Genomic DNA, 19,522 nt, shown 5'->3' with positions numbered 1-19,522 from the left:
TCTTCAACTTTGCACCACAAGCAATAAAATAAAATGGGGTTTGGTTTACATTTGGTACTTTTCTAGGCAATTATCCCTAATACTTTTGGTACTAAGCAATTTAAAACATAGACCACACTTTGGAAAGAATTTAATTTACGCACAATGTACTATAAAGTGATTTTAACACTGTAAAGAACTGGCAGGATCTGGGGAGAGGCAATGGTTGAAGATCTTGAAAGGTACAGCTGGCAAATTCACATAAATAACACTTGCCACAGTAATTTTGATTTTCTTTGGACTAATTTTGAAAAGTAATACTATATTTAAGATTCTAAGTATTTGATAATTGTTGGTTTTTTATATATACAAAATATGGTAAAATTGACATAAACACTATATTGTATTGTAACATAAAATAAAGGACCGACATTTCTGTGGGGTGATGGGATATTATATAACATTTAACAAATTGGATATAATAACACATATTAATAAGGAGAAACATTTTAAAATAACTGATAACACATTTGAGTGATGTGAATAAAAACTAGTATAAGCAAATATTAGCGATTTCTTAAGTAAATGCTAAAATTTGTGTGAATAAACACACTAGCACTTGCTAGTAGAAAGTTCTAGAGTTTTCCCGGACAAGTAGTAAATACTAAAAAAATTTTGTGAATAAAACTTTTGAAGTAGATTGTTCTGTAGCTTATGCTTCGATATTTTCAAGTCTGGTCTGAGGCATGCTAGACTTTTTCCTAGCATTTACTAAGCATCATACCTGTCTGCTCAGTCCACAGTTAGTTGTTGATCATGGCTGAGTTTATGCCTATTCGTCAACAGAAAATTTATTCTGTTCGCTCTGGAATAAACTAACGTAATTGTAAAGAACTGTTAAGGTTTAACAGTGAGAGTGTTGATTTCCTTGCGGCACAGTTTCTTGAAGAAAGTGATACTCGTGGCGGTGGTATTTTCAGATGACAGCAAATGGAAATATTTCTGAGGTTTGTGGGTGATCCTGGCTTTCAGTCAGTTTCCCAAGCTTCTTTCTTAGCATTCATCACAGCGGCGTTTTTGATTTGCTAAGTAAGACGATGTGATCCGAACAGAGACGTACAAACAGAGTGCGATCAATTTTTTCTATTTTATTAAAATCATTTTCAGATTCTTCTGATGATGAATAAATCTTCTAGCACGTGGTTGAACAGAGTGAGAGAGGGATATGCCACCGATGTGGAGTACACTGAAAGGTAGTGGAGGGGATAACGTGTCGTGATAGGAACATTAAAACCTAGCATTTACTTGGTCTAGCATGTACTACCCTGCGAGTAAGTACTTTGGGGTTCCTGGATTCTACTAGACTTGCCTTAGTATTTTCTAAAAATCTTTATTCACACTGATTTGACCAAATACCTACTAGACCTAGCAGATGCTGGTTGGAAAGTGCTAGTTTTTATTCGCATCACTCATGATTAGGGGCATTAACAAACATTATAGGAGAAAACACACAAAATAATAGAGAAATTAATATTAATGATGAATGAATGACATGTAATATTACAAGTTCTCGTAGGTCCAGCAACCTATTTACCAATTATACAGCACTTGTATTTTTAATAATATTATGAACTGATAATATTTTACCTGCCAACACACAGTGGGCTGCTTCCTTGCAAGGATATACTGGGTCAGAGGACTAGGCTCAAGCTCATACTTGTCAAATGGTAAATTCTCAATAACCATTGGTTCTTGACTGGTGCACATGAACTTCACGTTTGGATGAGCAGACCTTGGAGGCTGAAACACATAGTTGATTTAACATTTAAAATTACAGTCGAACCTCGCTAATCGCTCACCTGCGGGACCGGGAGCATGGTTGGAACAGCAAAAAGGTTGGACTATCAGAGGAACGTGTTTATTGACATAAAAACATAATAAAACTGCATTTTGAACAGACCACGAATAACTGAACACCACTGTTAATCCTCTCGCACATCTCTAATGTTATAGTTTTTTTTTCTTTTTGTACCAGGATATACTCTTTCTATGTCAGCTAAGTCTACTATAATATCAACAACACTTCTTTTTTCAGACATAATTCCCATAGCTTACCAGAGACGATGCCGAGAGGTCGGGCCAAAAGGATTCGGGAATGGGCCAGAAGCCGATAGCAAAGCCTTTTTGTGCAGACTTAGGCACATAGATGAGTCTGCGACAGTTGTGCCATGCCGTGTTGTTGATGTTCGGCCCCGAGCCCAGCGGAGTGTGGGTGCCTGTCCCTCCATTGCGGTTCTGAAAATCAAGGATTATGACTTAGATATTAAAAGATTGAGAACAAAATATTCCTTCATTTGGAACTAAATGTTTTGATTCAAAATACTACTTTTTATTTGTGGACAGCTCTTTAAAAGTAAATCACAACTTAAATGTGCTTTTAATTCAACAGTTTTACTTTATCTTGGAGGTTTGAGTAACAGAAATAGTAAAGATTTTGGTCAACCTTTTCATGATTTGCATGCTTGGAAAATTTCATACTTTTAGATGTTCCTAAAGTTAACTTATACAGTGATCTTGCTGGTGCTATTTACTTAAAAAAAAACATGACTATTAGTGAGCCAAATTTGTATTACTTATCATTTTTTAAGTTAATAATATTATTAGATTCAGCAGGGATAACAAAGTGTAGAAACAGACAGACAGCGTAGCGTAGCGCAACGTAGCGTTGTCCAATACACACAGAGAGAGTAGCGTAGCGCAACATAGGTTGTAGACGGTCTTAATAGGGTACATCAGTATAGAAGATGGCTCTGTAGAAGACAGTATTAGTTTTGTCGAAAATACCTTAAGGTGGCAGTTTTTGATCAGTAGGAGAAGTGTCGGGGTGGATGAAGTGTGTAAAGGCAGAGGCAAACATGGTGAATACATCTTATTTCCAATCCTTAGGAAACACGAGTCTCGGTTTAAGAATTATGCAAGAATGTCGACTACAACTTTCGATTTCATATTTAGTTTGGTGAAGGATGATTGAGAGAAGCAATTGGAGGGGACCAATTGGCGCAGAAAAGAGACTAGTATTGACTCTAAGCGTGTCTGCAGTCGAATGCGCTCTAATACGCTCTGAGAAAAACAAAATAGTTTGTTCCTCGGTCGTACGCTGCGCTGCGCTACGCCGAAATACGCTACTAGTATGTCATACCTCATTTCAATGCACGGTTTTAATTTAAAACATGCGCTCCGCTGCGCTGTGCTGCGCTACGCTACGCTACGCTGTCTGTATGTTTTTACACTAAATCTTCATATCAAGGACCCAACTTCATTAGGCTACGCTACAACTGATCCAATATTGCACGTGTGTTATTGTAATTTAAACATCAGATTTTCTCACTCCGTTAGCTGGGATCTTCATCTCGGAGTGATGGTTAGGGTTGATAATTTCTTTGTCCCAATCGTGATGATCTTGTTCTTCACCATCCTCATTTCCATCTCTTGAATCTGCAAAATAGTTTATTAGAATTTTACAAACACTGGTGGGCAACAAAATGTTATTTTACTACTAATAAATGCATTAGGTAATTCCATTCCAAACTAATTTAAATGAAATTATTTTCTGGCAGTAGCATTAATTGTATACTTTATTGTGAACTACAAGACCACACGTAATAATTGCTGAGCAATTTATAATATGATAGGTCTATATCAGTGAAAAAGTCTTGCAAGAAAGATGTAGACTGGATAGTTTTAAATAGGTCTCTTTCAAAAATGTACAAATTTAAATAAATAAACGGTATCAGCAATCTGACACATACTTTCTCCCATTAGCTTGACAACAACCTTTATATTGGGGCCTTTATTATGGGGTGGGAGTAACTATGATATTATATAGGGAAAACAACTTTTGAACCGTAAGTAAAATAACACATTGATTTTAATGATAACCAGCTTTTTGCCTAAAATCTGAGTTTTTGTTATTTTATGGGGTTTTATGGGAAAATAACAAGCTAAGTAACAATAACTTTTAAACCATATTTTTTACAAAAATGGTATTTGTACCATTTTGTTCAGAATTTAAAGGACCATAAAAAACTAATTTGAACCACTAACGGAAAAAACTAATTGGCTTCTTTCTAAAATCAGATTTTTTTAAAAATACAATATTCTGTCAAATTTTCATCGCCCGTCTTGTTGAAAACACTTAAAAGTTTTTTGATCAGAAATGCATTTTACTATCTTGTAGTGTTGTAAAATTTAACTGATGTGAATGCTGATGTTTGTAGATAACTGTCAATTTCATAACTGAACAATTGTTAGATTAAGGAACTGTGACGCTATTTATTGTATTGCTGTACATGAAACAAATAAAGAAGTTTTGAATTTGAATTTGAACCTCTACAAAATGGTCTGGAAAGAAATTGTGAAATTTTATGTTTTTTAGAGTCAAAAATGGGAAAACCCAATTTTTACCCCATAAAACCTCCCATAAACTCTCGTTCCCATAGTCCGATCATGCTGGTTCGCGAACTCGTTCGAATAAATGTAGGTTTACACATTTCTACCAAATTTCATCAAAATCGTATTGTTTTTGCTCGAGTTATCGTGCTAACGGACATTTATATATATATATAAATAATATTAAAGAAAACATACTAACTCAGTACTCTGAAATAATTTTGTTATTTTATAAACACTACATGTTTCGACCTTTAGGCCACTTGCAAGAGTAACATTTTTAACCTCACATTAAACAAAACAAATGATAAATAAATAAACATCAGGTGTTGATCTATATTCAAGATGTTGTAATTCAAGAACCCCTCGAGGGAGGGGAACCCTATGTGAGTTAACTCGTTTGACACCTAGAAGCATCGGTCCACCCGTTTATTTATTATTTATTTATGCTTATTTATTAACCAATTTGTTGTGTTTAAAGTGAGGTTAAAAATGTTACTCTTGTAAATGGCCTAAAGGTAAAAACCTGTAAAGTTTGTAAAATAACAAAATTATTTCAGGGTACTGAATTAGTATGCTTTCATTAATATTTATAATAGTAGACCTTTATCAAAACACAATTGTGTGTGTATATAATATATATATATATATATATGAATTTGAACGGAGGGTGTTTTGGCCTTTTTTGTGTTTTTATGGGGAGATCACAATTTGAAAACCAATATTTCAAAAAGATTGAAAAAAAAACCCTTGGTGATAAATTTTTTAAATTTCAGTAGTAGATTAGTAATCCCGCACACCAAATTTTATCAAAATCACACCACAGGCGTGGTTTGTAGCTCTGTACACATACAGACAGACACAGACACACCCGCACAGACACACACAAACATCACTTCAAAAATCCCTTTTTTGGGTTTAGGGGCACCCAAATCGGATATATCCACTAAAAACTTACTTGAAAATGATGACGAAAACAATACTTTCTCCATATATTATGGTATAGGAGGGGGAGAAAGTAAAAATACAGGAACTTACTCTCACTAGTTATAGGTGCCGGGTCTGGACCGATTTTCTCAAAATTGATGACAACTCCACTCTGTACTTTGAGCACCAAGCTGTCAATACATTGCATCAGCATCCGTTGTGATGTAATGGAGTAAGATCTCCCTGTAATGAAAAATGTTTAGTATTAGATTAATACAGTAGTTATTTGAAATGGCTGTTCCACAGGGCAGTAAACAGCCATAAATAAATCTCTTCAAGATCAGAACAACCTGTGGACCACTTGTTCATTAGACAAGCTTAAATAAAATCATATTTAATAATGGAGCTATTAATAGCACATGATTATGTCCAAAATTGCATGTAATTGTGATAGTTGGCGATGATGACAAAATGTCAAGAATTAGAACTTTGAACCACATCAATAGCCCAATCTTTTTTTTAAATTCTTTATTTCCAGGTAGGACATGTTTTACAACTGAGAATAGAATTTTTATGACAAAACCATGCAATCTGATTCAGAAAGCAATTACACAATTAACTTAGGTGAGGATAGACACTTTAGGCTGTATACCTTGACCTAACTTTTTGGGTTAGGTATTGATATCGTTTAAGAGGTACCAACCTCCTGTGACCTCGCACATGGCATCAATGGGAGATGAGTCGCTAGGGACTAGACCAGTGTCTCGATCCATCGCAGGTGTGCCAGACATACGCAACACAAGAGAGAACAGTCTCTGGTCCCAACGGAAAGGCTCCCGCGTCATCTCTGACCCAGGGATGGGTGAGTGCATCGGCAAGTTGAACTGAAACATTAGATATTGTGTTAACACATGTGGAAGAGATCATATTGAAAATTGAACACAAACTGATTATTTGCAAAACAATACTTACATGTGACTCTAAATCTGTTACAAATAGGTCAGTAATACACACAAAATTTCAGCGGTATAGGCTCCTTTGCCGTGCAGTGGTCCGATGCCCAGCCGACCGCTGCACCAATGTGTCACGCGGTAAGCCACTGCGATCGACTGCTGTCAAGTGGAGGGTGTAACAGTGCTGCCAACCACATTCGGCAGTCAGCAGACACTCAATGAACATGCACAATACCACTTAATCTGTGAACGAACAATGGATCTGTGTGATTTGCAATATGCATATCTACGATGACAGTCAAAAAGCGCAGTAGACGTTGGAAAGTGCATCCATAAATCAAGCTTGACAAGTAGATGGTGCTTTTGGAAACCTCTATGGAATTTTAAGAGAAGACCGTGACAAGTTTTTAAATTACTTTCGCATGTCGGTGCCATAATTTGATTAACTTGCTTTGAATGTTCGACAAACAAGTGCGCGATAATCAGATACAGTAGACTCCCTCTTATCCGGACACCTTTTAACCGGACATTGGTTTAACCGGACTTCACTCGGCGGAAATGACATCTCTTTAACCGGACAATTTTTATCTGCACATTGGTTTAACTTGACTAGATCGGCAGGAAGGGGGCAGTACTGAAACAACTGTTCTCGTAGGGAAAGATTTGAGACCAGTGATCACGTGTCTAAATACAATGCTCTCCTAAATTTAAGTCGAATATCACAGTAAATAGTCCGTTTTAACAGACGTCGGTTTACGGGAAAACCCGTTATCCAGACTGGCCTCGGTCCTGAGGAGTCCGGATAAGAGGGAGTCTACTGTAATAGATAAATCACTACATACCACGTGTAGTGACATTCGAGGTGACTTGGGTTTGCAGCAATGTGAGAGCGGCAGCGGGCTGTCGCGTTGAATAAACGGTATTATACAACCCCGTGCTAATAGGAATTGCTCGTCGCCTGCGGTTTCTAAGTGCAAGCGGCTGAATTCACAAACCTCTGTGGCAAACCGCTACTTCTGAGACCACTGCTATTTGAATAAAAGCACAAATTTACGGCAATGCACTTACAAAACAGCGGCGGTGGACCGCTGGCGGGCTGCTGCAGTGAATAAAAGGGGCCATGGGAAAAACAATTTTTTCATTCAGCAAAAACAAAGAAATAAATCTCACCAAAAAAACTGCTTTAGTTCTATTAAATCTACTTTTTTCTAGCATCCTGACTTCTTTAAGGTGAAACTATTACAGCAAAACTAAGAATGTCATAAAACAATTATAGTTGCTGTAGGCCTATTGTGAATTTTTAAATTTACATTTAAATGAAAAAAAAAAAAACATACTTCTTCTTGTACTCCACTTGTATTTGACAGCTTGCTGCCATCAGTAATTACCACGATGACTGAGGGCTCTAGGAAGAAAGGACAGCGACCCTGACCATAAGTGTCAATGCCAGTCTGCATACGATTGATGTTGAGAACATCGAAAGCATGTTTAAGAGCAGCCCCCATCATTGTCATTCCTTGACACTGCAGGTTCTTCAACTCGTTCATGAACGTCGCCAAATTTTCTTTCCAACCCGCCTGCAAACAATTTTTAATTCACTTTGGTATGACAAAATAAATTGAAGGAAAATATTATTGCTGCACAATAAATCATTATCAGTGGTAAACAACCAATAAGTAATCTATACTATGATACCTTAGTGAACTATGTATACATGTCCTTGAAAGATTAGAGGCAAGAAAGAATATACACTTACAAAATAAACAATTTATTCAGTGCTCGATTTGTTATTGTGATTAGTACCTATATATATGCCAATATTTTTATCTTTACAAAAGAGAAGTACCGGAGCACCGTTCCGCCGCTTTCCTCTGCAAATCAAGCACTGACTTTATTTAAGACTATACTAGGTGTTTTGAAAAAAAAAATCTGAACCCAATTTGAAAACAAACTTATCTACCCGTCTACGATGTACCTGTAGGTACAGTTTTGTTCTCATGCTATACGCGGATTAACCCAGGCCCGGACTGGGACCATTTGTGGCCCTCAACTACATGCTGAGAAGGAGCCCTCTACCGGGGGATTTTTTTTTATTAGGTTCTTGTAAACAAGTTTTTTCTCACTATTTTGGCATTTTTTATAAGGAAGAAATTCAGCTAGGTATTTTTTATAAAATATTACGGTATTTACTTGACCTATCTATATAAATAAAATTAGAGTTTTGTCTGTACATTGCTCCGAATTATATATTTTTTGGTTATTTTTACATTTTATACATTAAAGAAGCAGAAACGAGTCTTATCTCTATTTCTGTCCGTCTGTCTGTCTGTCTGTCTGTCTGTAACACTCAAGATAGCATTTTACGCTATCTTCTCCAGGAAGCGAGGGTATCAAGAATCAAGAATCAAGAATCAAGATCTTTATTGTCATTGACCTTTTACAAGGAATAGACATAGTCAACAATAGAAATAAAAACTAAAGCTATAAAATACAGTGGGTTCTAAATTACAAATTAATATTAACATCAGAAACTAAGTACTCTGTTATACAGTAATATGGATTTTGGATGAGCCACTCAAACATTTTAGACTTAAACCTATTAAAAGGAACCTCTTTTGCTGCCAGACCTAATTTATTAAAAAACCGTATGCAATTTATTTTATGGCAGTTATCTGTTTTGGCCAATCTATGAGCAGGGATATCTAGATTGGATTTGCCTCTTGTATTGTAAGAGTGTATACTCTCTCTACAAGTGAATTGATGAAGATTGGCTTTAGTGTAGAGGAGTATGTGAAAAATATACAAATTTACAACGGTCATAATTTTAAGGTCTATAAAAAGAAGTCGACAGCTATCCACAGGGCCAGCCCCACAGATTGTTCGTATGACTTTTTTTGTAATAAAAGAATTTCATGTGTGTGGGGGGAGTGTCCCCATAGTATAATCCCGTAAGAAATATGAGATTGAAAAAAACCAAAATAAGTAATCCGAAGGTATTTATTACTAACAAAATCTCTGAGTTTCCAAATTAGATAATTTACTCTGGAAATTTTTTTACAAGTGATTTCTATGTGCTCTTGCCAATTTAATTTTGAATCAATTTGGAAGCCTAATAATTTTACAGATTTTAATTCATTGTCAAGTGGGGATAGACTCAAAAGAATTTTCTGTGTTTTTTCTTGATTACATGTCAATTTATTTGAAGAAAACCAATTTAGTGCTGATGTTATTGATTCATTAGTAATTAAATCAAGCTCATGGATATCTCTATTTGTTGCAATCAAAGTTGTGTCATCAGCATATACAACAGTGTCTACATCAACATTCCTCGGCAGGTCATTTATCGAGATTAAAAACAAGAAGGGTCCCAAAACCGAGCCCTGTGGAACACCTACTTCAACCAATCTTAAGTTAGACTGACTGCCTCCAACAGATACATACTGCTTTCTATTAGTTAAATAGGATTTTAAAATTTTTAAAGTTTCACCTGTAATACCATAAAATTCAAGTTTTTTGAATAATATATCAAAAGGTACAGAGTCAAAAGCTTTTGTAAGATCAAATAAAGTTAATGAAACAGTTTCTTTATTTTCAAATGCATTTAAAGATTTATTAATTACTTCTAAGACAGCTGCAGTTGTTGATTTACCCTCTCGAAATCCAAACTGTGAATTTGTCAATAAATTGTTATTTTCAAAATATTCATTCATTTGTTTATGCATGAGACATTCAAAAATTTTGGAAAAGATTGGTACTATTGAAATATAATAGTAGGTACCTATCAAGATCCAAGTTATTTTAATGTATTCACTGGATTGGCGAGAGTGTCTTTAGCCATAAAATATGGCCTCACTACTTTGTAAATAAAATTACGGACGTTCAAAAATGCACTTTTGCGCGATTTTTGTCAAGTTTTTGTCCAATTTTTATCACATAATCATCTATGAAATAATGAACAGCTGTTCGGATCAAGATTATTTTTCCTAGCTGTCACTGATATGTTTACAAATGTTGTTTACAAATGCCGCAACCATTTCCGATCACGTTTTGAAAGCAAATCACAACCGAGATTAAAAACGTTTTTCTTACATAACGGATTTAATTAATCGCAAGTGCAATAATATAGTGTAATAGTGTAACCGTAAATGAAATTAAATAACTAGGCATCATCCAGGTCAGGAACCAGAGATTCTTTGTGTATAAAATTGTTCTTGAGTTTTGATAACCAGAAAGAAGACCTTGAATCAGTGTTGTATATGGCTGCGAAACTTAAATTTAATAATGATCGTAGCCAATAGCTTAGAAACAAAGTTTCCATTCATTGACGGCGCTTCAATGGCGGTTGTGTAAAGTGTAAAGTAAAAAATCACAACTGCAGTGGGTGATTGTAACAGAGGTTTACGGATGATAAACTTGCTTTTCCAATGTGTCACTTTCTGTTCCTACCATTGACTATATATATAGTCAATAGTTCCTACTCACTGTGTGATGCAATCGCTGGACCATACAGCCAATAGGCCCATAGCCCATCTCTTGGGTACGTACGCCTACCCAATTATTCATAACAACCTTTTCGACGACGATCCTTGATACCGATACTTTTTTTTTCGTTAGAACCGTTGGTAGCAGCAAGAATCATTTTTACGTACCAACACATCACTGTAATTTACAAATTAGTTATCGTTGGTGTTGCATCTTATTTATTACAAGCGTATTCAATTTAATTGATGTCTTAACTGTATAAGTTTTGCTTTTTCTGTCTGGATTCCAAAATGTTAGTTTATGCTAAGAAAACAATAACGCTAAAACATGTAAAACATTTATTCAGCAAACCATCATGAATTGTTTAAAGTAACTGTTGTAACTTTTGTTTAAAGTAACCATTGTGGAAAGTAACTTTCAATTATAGGCCTACCTTAGGGCTATGCCTCATAGATCCATAAAGCATTTTTTAGCTTAATCATTGGATTTAACATATGGACCAACATGATCTGGGTGACATTTAATTGCGAAGCATTTGTTTTGTCTTGAAACTGTCAGATAATGTATTTGCGAAGGTTTATATAATATTTTGCCAGCATATCTGAAAATATGCAAACCAACTGCTGTTCTTAATGTAAGAAGGTTTCAACTGACTACAATAAGATCCCCGTGCGTAGAACGGGCACACAGCTAGTTATTTATTAAAAATCAAATTTAATATTTATTAAAATAAAAATTTACATTACTTTTAGGACACTACAACAAAACCACATACTGTAGAAGTGTCAATAAGTGTTATAACTCGTCCCCTGGTTATATAACCGAACAATAAAGCAAAAAATCACAAAATTAACCCTAAAATAATAGGAACAAAATTTTGTCGACACTAGTGATCAGTGTCACCAAAATGAACTAGCCACAAAAAAAGACCTTCAAAATTTACAAGAAAGTCAAGAAGCCCACTTTTGTTCGTTAGTCTATTATTGTATTTACCAGTAATAACCGAGTTGAGTTATATATTGTTGTTATAAATTCCAACTGCTTATATTTTGCCCCGTTGTAGGCCTTCTTAAAGAACACGATTAAATTATTCTGCTGAGACTGACAAAATAGGCTACATCTTAATAAGGCTTAGTAGGCCTAAAACGAGATTTCTTTTTACTAATAATAAACTTTAAAAATCAGAAAATCCGTATGAAAATTTAGGTCGGCCTAAAGAAAATCTGTGTATATGCATATCAAAACTCAGTTAGGGTTGCCACCATTTTGGGATGAAAAAATGCATGCAGAATTCATGGTTTTCATTGATAGTTTAAAAAAAATTCATGGTCACACAATTGAGTTTTGCTGATTTTATAAATTGACATTAAAGAGGTAGTTTCTTTCTATGTTACTATTTGAATAAACCTTTCATACATGAAATAAACCTGTTTTAGAGTGATTTATAAATATCACAGTAGGCCTACATTAAAAAAAGTTAAGAACAAAACAAGTCCAGCCATTCTAAATTAAATATTGGAGAAGAATTGTAAAATAATTCGTCAAGGTCTAATTCAGTATTTCCACCGGAATAAAACAAAAATCCCGCTCACCTGACCAAAAAGTGCTGTTTTATCCCCCACATGAATGTCAAAAAATGTGTATTCTGGTTCATCTTATTACCATTAGTATCCTCCACAAAGATTTAAAAAAAAATCAAGTGTCAGTTGGAAATTACGTTTTATAACACACCCTGTTTCAATTCCGTTCATGGTTTTAAATTTCTGTTTTGTGAATAAGGTCCTCAAATCCCTTTATCCATATGCAGGGGTAGGCCTACTAATAATTTTTCGAACCATACAGTCCTCGGAAAGAAGACTAAGCTGAAATCAGCATCCAACCTAGAATGACTTGGAATGAACTAGGCAATTGTTTCTAAATAATTGTTAAACAATTGTTTTAAATAATCATCTCCAGACAGTATTCTCTAGGTATAACTGTTTTGATATATGAAATATTATTTATTTGGCAAATTTAACGGTACTTGTTAAAGAAATTCTTACATAATCCATGTCTCTTTTCATGGTCACAAGAATTCATGCATAATTCAAGGTTTTCATGGCTAACAAACTTAGTGGCAATCCTGTCAATTGAATACCAGTAAGTTTACCTTAATTTATGAGGAAATATTTCAATTAGCCTAATTTAAACGGTACCTTGATGTTGTGAGGCGGTTCTTCAAACGTCATTAACATGTAACGATCACCTCTACTCTCCGGGGATCTCTGCCTAACCTGAGTACAAAATCAACACCTTGATTAGGTCTAGTTTTCAAAATTTTGATCAAAGATTAGGCTCTATTTTTTTTAACCAAAAATTTGTTTGAGGCCTGACCACAGTGATAGCTCTTGAATGAAAGTTGGATAACTTATGTGGTGGTAGTAATTATGAAATTGGAATTTTCTAGCAAAGAAAAGCTTGCAAACATAGGCCTAGGTTACTAAAGAGTGTTTTGGAGACATGATAAGTTAGGCCTGAAATCTTTAAAATGCAAAGGGCCTACCACTGGTTTGATGACAAATGGTTTAAGTTTAGCCTTTTTTTTTACAATACCAACACATATTTACATTTTTACACATATTTTACATTTTTTAAGCATAAGGCCTAAGTTATGTTTCAGATGGCCAAAAGATGAGACAACAAATTTGTAGACAGATATAACAGAAGCAAACTTTGGATAGAAAACAAGATTTGACAAAAAATTAATATGTAAACAAGAAATAAATATAGGAACAATTTAAATGTCAAACATGAAACGATAACAAAAATACGTAACAAATAATAAAGGCTTCAATATTTTCATGTAGAAATCTCATGGTCAGAATCAGCCTCAGCACGTCGAATCGCTCGCTTGCTGGTACGAAGGCTCGCAGACTCCACACACGGGCGAGCATGTTCGCCGCCAACACCGTCACGAACATGCTCGTGAACATGTTTGCCCATGTATGGGGGGCTTAAGCTCGTTTGTGATGTGCATGATTAGGGGATTGGGACTCGCTCCCAAGTAGTTGGTCCATGCACGGTCGAGCTCAAACAGACGTAGATTTCTGGTGAATCTGGTCAGAGCCTAAAAATTATTTCTTCACAACAAGAAGGGACAGTTGATTTGGTGGTTGATTAGTTTGGATAGAAATACCACGTCAGTCACTCGCCTCCCCTACATTCCAGACTCCGAAATCCCTTGGGCTCTGCCCCAGTGGCTTTTAAACTTCTCATGTTATCCTTATGAAGAACATAATTTGTTTCAACATTTTATTAAATAACTTATCCATGTTTTTCTTCGATAGGCCTATTTAATGATATTTTGATTTAGTTAATTTTTTGACATTGATGTTTAACCTTTCGTCAGGCGCATTGATTTTCAAACACCAAAGGGAGCTCACGGAAGTTACCTCCGGGAGTACAAAAACTATACAATGATGAGTAAAACGCCGTTAAATAGCAATAAAAATGTAAAAAAAACATTTGTTATGAGTTATTAAATGATTAGCCTACTTGTACGTTATGTATATCAAATGTTAGGCCTATATTAAACAATACAAATAAGTGAGTGTTGTGGATAAAAATACCCCCGCCGCAGCAAACCTGCCGACTAAGCCAATTTCCGTGTGTCTGAATTGATTTTCTATTAAATCTATCTAAATAACATTAGATTTAAGAAGTACATAGGTTTGCTGCGCACAAGGAAACTAATAAGCGGTGTTCTTTGGTAAAATATTAGCCTAATAGCTTAGTATAAAATAAATAAAATTGCCAAGTTTGATCAAAATATATCCATTTACAAGCAAACTATAGGCCTACAACATTTTAATATTCTCCATAAGAAAAACAAGATAATTTTAAATTTAAAATTTTTTTAATTTTCTCCGTTACCAATTATTGTATAAAAAACTTTGGTAGGGTCTATACTAAATTATTAGTTTTTTTAAGCTCTTTAAAAAGGTTTCGAAGGAAATTGAGAAATTTTAAGTTATGAGGGTCAAAAATAAGAGAAACCAATTTTTACACCATAAAAGTATAGGCCTAAGGATGGTCCGATCATGCTGGTTCGTGAACTCATTCAAGTTTATCCCGCCTTACACCTTTAAACCAAATTTCATCAAAATCAGACAAAAATCAAGTTACTCTAGTTATCGCGTTTACGGACACATAAGCTTATACATTAATGTATATTGTTATAAACTTGTTCACTTATGAGGGCTACTAAGTAATTAATAAATAATATGTAAAATAACATGAGTAACTTAACCTTTTTTTTTCTTTTTAAAAAGAATAAAAAAAGGGTACTCATGTTATTTTATATATTAGCCTATTTATTAATATGTATATATACAGGGTGTCCCGGAACTCTCTACCAATATTTTAGGGCATTGCTCCTGGGTAAGAAACATAACTAAATATCATATTTAAACTGTCCGGAAGTCCTTAGTTACTCACACAGCCGCCATTTTGTTTTTTTCAGTTATTAATTTTTTTCTAAAGAATGGTTAAACATACGAAATGGAAACTTTGCTCAAACATGTATGACAACTAGACAAAGCTGCAAAAAAATTATGAAGATTTTTCAAATTCATAAAACAAAATGGCGGCCATTTAACATTTTTGTAAAATCAATGGTTTTTGAGTTATTTGAGAAAGAAAATTTTAAATGGCCGCCATTTTGTTTTATGAATTTGAAAAATCTTCATAATTTTTTTGCAGCTTTGTCTAGTTGTCATAAATGTTTGTGCAAAGTTTCCATTTCGTATGTTCAACCATTCTTTAGAAAAAAATTAATAACTGAAAAAAACAAAATGGCGGCTGTGTGAACTGTGTGAGTAACTAAGAACTTCCGGACAATTTAAATAAAATATGATATTTAGGTACGTTTCTTACCCAGGATCAATGCCCTAAAATATTGGTAGAGAGTTCCGGGACACCCTGTATATAGGCCTATAATATATACAAATCTATATACATAGCCTATAAATATATAAAAATATATACATAAAAATCAATTTTCACCCCACAAAACCCTGTTCCCATAGTCCGATCATACTTACTGGTTCGCAAACTCATTTGAATAAACGTAATTAAGTTTACAAGTTTGTACCAAATTTCATCAAAATCGGATCATTTTTGCTTGAGTTATCGCGCTAACCGACACACACATCCTATGAATTTGAACGAATGGTGTTTTTGGCCTCTGGGCACCTCAAAACGAAAAAGTAAATCGGTCCTGGGTCTAGGTCTTACCATGAGACCTGCGGTAATAGCTTATTCCCTATATGGGAAATTTGCTAAAACACCTATGGTCTTACATTATGAAAAAATCATTTTATAAGGATAACTTATTTTGTAAATTTTCTTAGAAAAAAAAAATGCAATGGTGTATGAAATAAAACACCTAAGTTAATTGACTGATGAAATCATTTGTTAGAAGGGCTACTCATTTTGTCATAGGCCTAGCTCTTTTCTTGAAACAAAAAGTTCCCGAACAAACACGTCAGTATGTAAGTTGGACCTTTCCACTTAAATGTTGTTCCATGTCCTCCCTTTTGACACTAGCCAACAATCTCGCTATTCGTTCTGCTTCATTCATTTTATAATATCGATAGGTTAAATACTTAAGGTCAAACACAAGGACGCTAAGTTACTTCCAGTACTTAGTGACGCAATCCACTCCCCAAGGTCGACTGACAACAAATCAGGCGACATCCCTGCCATACACAAACTATGGTTTTTAAAACAAAAAATGTAGGCCTAGTGACCCAGAGGCAACTTCCGTGATGCGCCCGATGGAAGGTTAAAGGCCAAAATGAATATCGATATTTAGGCCTAGGCTACTTACTAATAAGTTATCGGTGTTAATTTTTGGTTCGATGTCCCAACACTAGTTACATGAACACCCCTGGATCTACCAACACTCAAATTTATTTAGCCTAGTTTTAACCTAAGTTATCAACGCCCCAGGGCCGCGTTAAGGGTCAGTGGCGCCCTGGGCAAAAACCCAAAAGCAGCGCCCCCCCCCTTATATATATATATATATATAACTATAAATGTTTTGACCACAGCAGAGTTGGGAAGGGGGGTTGACTCATCAGTTCGCCGAAATTCACAGCAGGTGGGTTGGGGGTTGGGGTGAGTGCAATGAACTTGTGACAGTAACTTACTGTAGTTGCTATGCAAATGCCTCTTGCCCTGCACCAGTAATTTAATAATATGCACGACGCAGTGATTTCATTACTGTTCTGTATACAGTACAGTGTGCAGTACATTGCATTACACACGTATTGAACGAGACTCTACGAAGGGAGTATGTTTTTTCCATGGTTCTACTATAGGCCTATGCATATATATTTATTAGCGTGTTTTTTTTACCAGTTTTGTCTCGGGAGGCAGATTTCAATTCCGTATCAGTGGAAATACTGGTTAATACATAACTTACTTCAAAACTGCTTCTTGAGTTTTGTTTTCTTTGAGCCAACCACTTGCGGCGCTCGGCTCCACTAAGTTTTTTATGCATTTTTCACTGTTTATAGGCCTACTTACTTGTATCAACACTTCTCTATTTATTTATTACTGGTTCACTAACTGCAATGTGAGTGTCACACTGACTAGTGACTGTCGCAGTCTAGGTTGTGTTGTGACTGATTTGACGACTGCAGCAGGCACAACACCAACACAACCTACCTACTACTAAGGGAGGAGTACTGTTATAGTACTACTGTAATAATGTACTGGACTGGCGCAGCGCGGTAGTTGGTAGTAGTTAGTTGTGACTTGTGGGGATGGGGGTGGGCCTGGGAGAGAGAGGAGGGGCAAGTCAACCGTAGGCCTGTAGACTACAGCTGGCCTACGTGCTATTCCCGTAATTGGCTGACGTCACGTAAATTGCAAAAAAAATCATCTGATGTAGGCCTATTGCCACATCAGTATATATTTGTTTTGATTTGATTGTTATCGTTTTGATAATTTTTCTCAATGGTAAAATGGTGTTTGCAATCTGAGTGACGTCAGCATATGACGGGAATAGCACACCTATGTATTTTCCTTCCACCATGCAGGCCTCTCTGCCTCTGATAGTATAGTGAGTGCGCCCGGTTCACACTGCTGCCTGCCTTTCCCGGACTACACGAGGTATAAGTTAACCTGAAGTTCAAGTATTTTAAATTTTGTTGTATTTATTTACTTTTGCAATAAGGCAAAATCACTTAACTACAAGTTGAAATCACCCATTTGATTTTTGAAATCCCGGCTGATAAAACCCTATTTTTCCTAGTGCGGGCGGTGGTCCAGGGCGCCCCTCGGGCGCCCCCCAACCACCGGCGCCCCTGGGCATATGCCCAGTCTGCCCGTTTATAAAAGAGGGCCTGCAACGCCCCAGTCCTACGCTGACTGGTGGCATTTAATAAGGAAGAATAGCCTAGGAATTATTAAGTAGGCCCCAAGGTCTAGTTAAATACTCAAATTTAGTTATTTGCACCTTTAGAAGGATTAAAATGTAAACCCGATAATGGAAAGGGTTGTAGTCTTTAACTTAACAGGGGTGGAAGTTATATATAAGTTATTATTTGTCATAGGCCCTCTAAGCCCACCTATTATGTTTGACTATTTCTTTTTCAAAGTCCCATTGACATTTAATGGCAATTAATTTAAAAAGGCTAGTTTTTAAATTTAGGAGACCAACAAATTGTTATAGTAAAAATCACATTAGGCCTAGGCCTAAGTTATCCCTTGATTATAATTCCAATTTAAATCCATCTTTATTCATAACGCTGAGTTGGGCCGCGTGCCGTACATGACAATTTTTAGTTATAGTTCATCACTGTCTTGTCTGCCTGTGCCTGCAGCTGCACTATCAGCGAAAATATTGAGCCAACGTCCCATATCGCAAACATAAAACTCCGCCAACAAGTACCACCTACCTTGACAAATGTTTCTACAGCTCCTTTGGCTACATCTAACAATGTCGGACGCCCTCCCAAATAACCTCTTTGATTCATTGACGCCGAGGTGTCAATAAGAAACACAATAATTGTCATTTTAAAGAAATAATAAAACGTCTAACGCCAACAAAAATCCTGCTCTGCATTAACAAAAGAACTCCCTATCAGCCATGTTTCAGTATACTCATACTCGCATCTCGCATCAACACTCTCTTACGACGACCACTGAACTAGAACTACTAACAAAACCAAATCGTCTCTCTGTCTCTGTTTAGTTTCTCTGCTACAATCCTACAATTACAATGCCATGTCTGCTGGTTCTGCTGGCTGAGTGCTCGAGTGCTGCCAGCTGCGCTACTGCTACTGCGCCATTCCCCAGTTCAACTCTGCCAGATAGATAGTGCCAGCATTGACTATATAACCAGACTGCTAGTGGTTATCACAGTACTGCACTTAACCAAATGTAGAACCGTAGGTTAAATATGTTTAATACTGTATGAGTCTGTATGTGAAACATACTGTGTTTTTTAGCACCTCGTTGGCAATTCTTTGGCATTTTTAACGTTAGTCGATTTTTTCGGACAGATGGTTTTTTCTTTTATCCATATGGACTTATGAGTACCTATTTTATGCACATAATCATACAAAAAAATGTTAGTGTGTTTATTGTCGTGACGAACATATTAATCGTTCCTCGTTCCGGAAACGATCAAGAAAGCATGCCAGTTTTGAGGCTCGGGCTTGCCATTGTGATATTGTGGGTAT

The 19,522-nt window shown here is 35.7% G+C and overlaps 1 protein-coding gene across 1 annotated transcript in view; it reads right to left on the bottom strand.

Annotated features, from left to right (window-relative positions):
* The window catches only part of LOC128990468 (integrator complex subunit 6), a 32,760-nt gene extending 13,790 nt beyond the window's left edge, over positions 1-18,970 (bottom strand). Inside the window, exons 1-8 of the mRNA XM_054412840.1 lie at positions 18,737-18,970; positions 12,986-13,063; positions 7,646-7,885; positions 6,059-6,239; positions 5,467-5,598; positions 3,368-3,474; positions 2,095-2,274; positions 1,627-1,779 (exon numbers count right to left, since the gene is read on the bottom strand). Coding sequence (XP_054268815.1) covers positions 1,627-1,779; positions 2,095-2,274; positions 3,368-3,474; positions 5,467-5,598; positions 6,059-6,239; positions 7,646-7,885; positions 12,986-13,063; positions 18,737-18,853 — 1,188 coding nt within the window. The 5' untranslated portion in view covers positions 18,854-18,970. The remainder of the gene's footprint in view (positions 1-1,626; positions 1,780-2,094; positions 2,275-3,367; positions 3,475-5,466; positions 5,599-6,058; positions 6,240-7,645; positions 7,886-12,985; positions 13,064-18,736) is intronic.
* Positions 18,971-19,522: the final 552 nt, after the last annotated feature.

The sequence above is a fragment of the Macrosteles quadrilineatus genome, unplaced genomic scaffold (assembly GCF_028750875.1).
Source record: "Macrosteles quadrilineatus isolate MER2022 unplaced genomic scaffold, UCM_ALF_1.0 Scaffold_3__2_contigs__length_128488019, whole genome shotgun sequence".
Lineage (NCBI taxonomy): Eukaryota > Metazoa > Arthropoda > Insecta > Hemiptera > Cicadellidae > Macrosteles > Macrosteles quadrilineatus.
The sequence above is the reverse complement of the archived record's forward strand: the minus strand, read 5'-3'. Positions and strand labels throughout refer to the sequence as shown.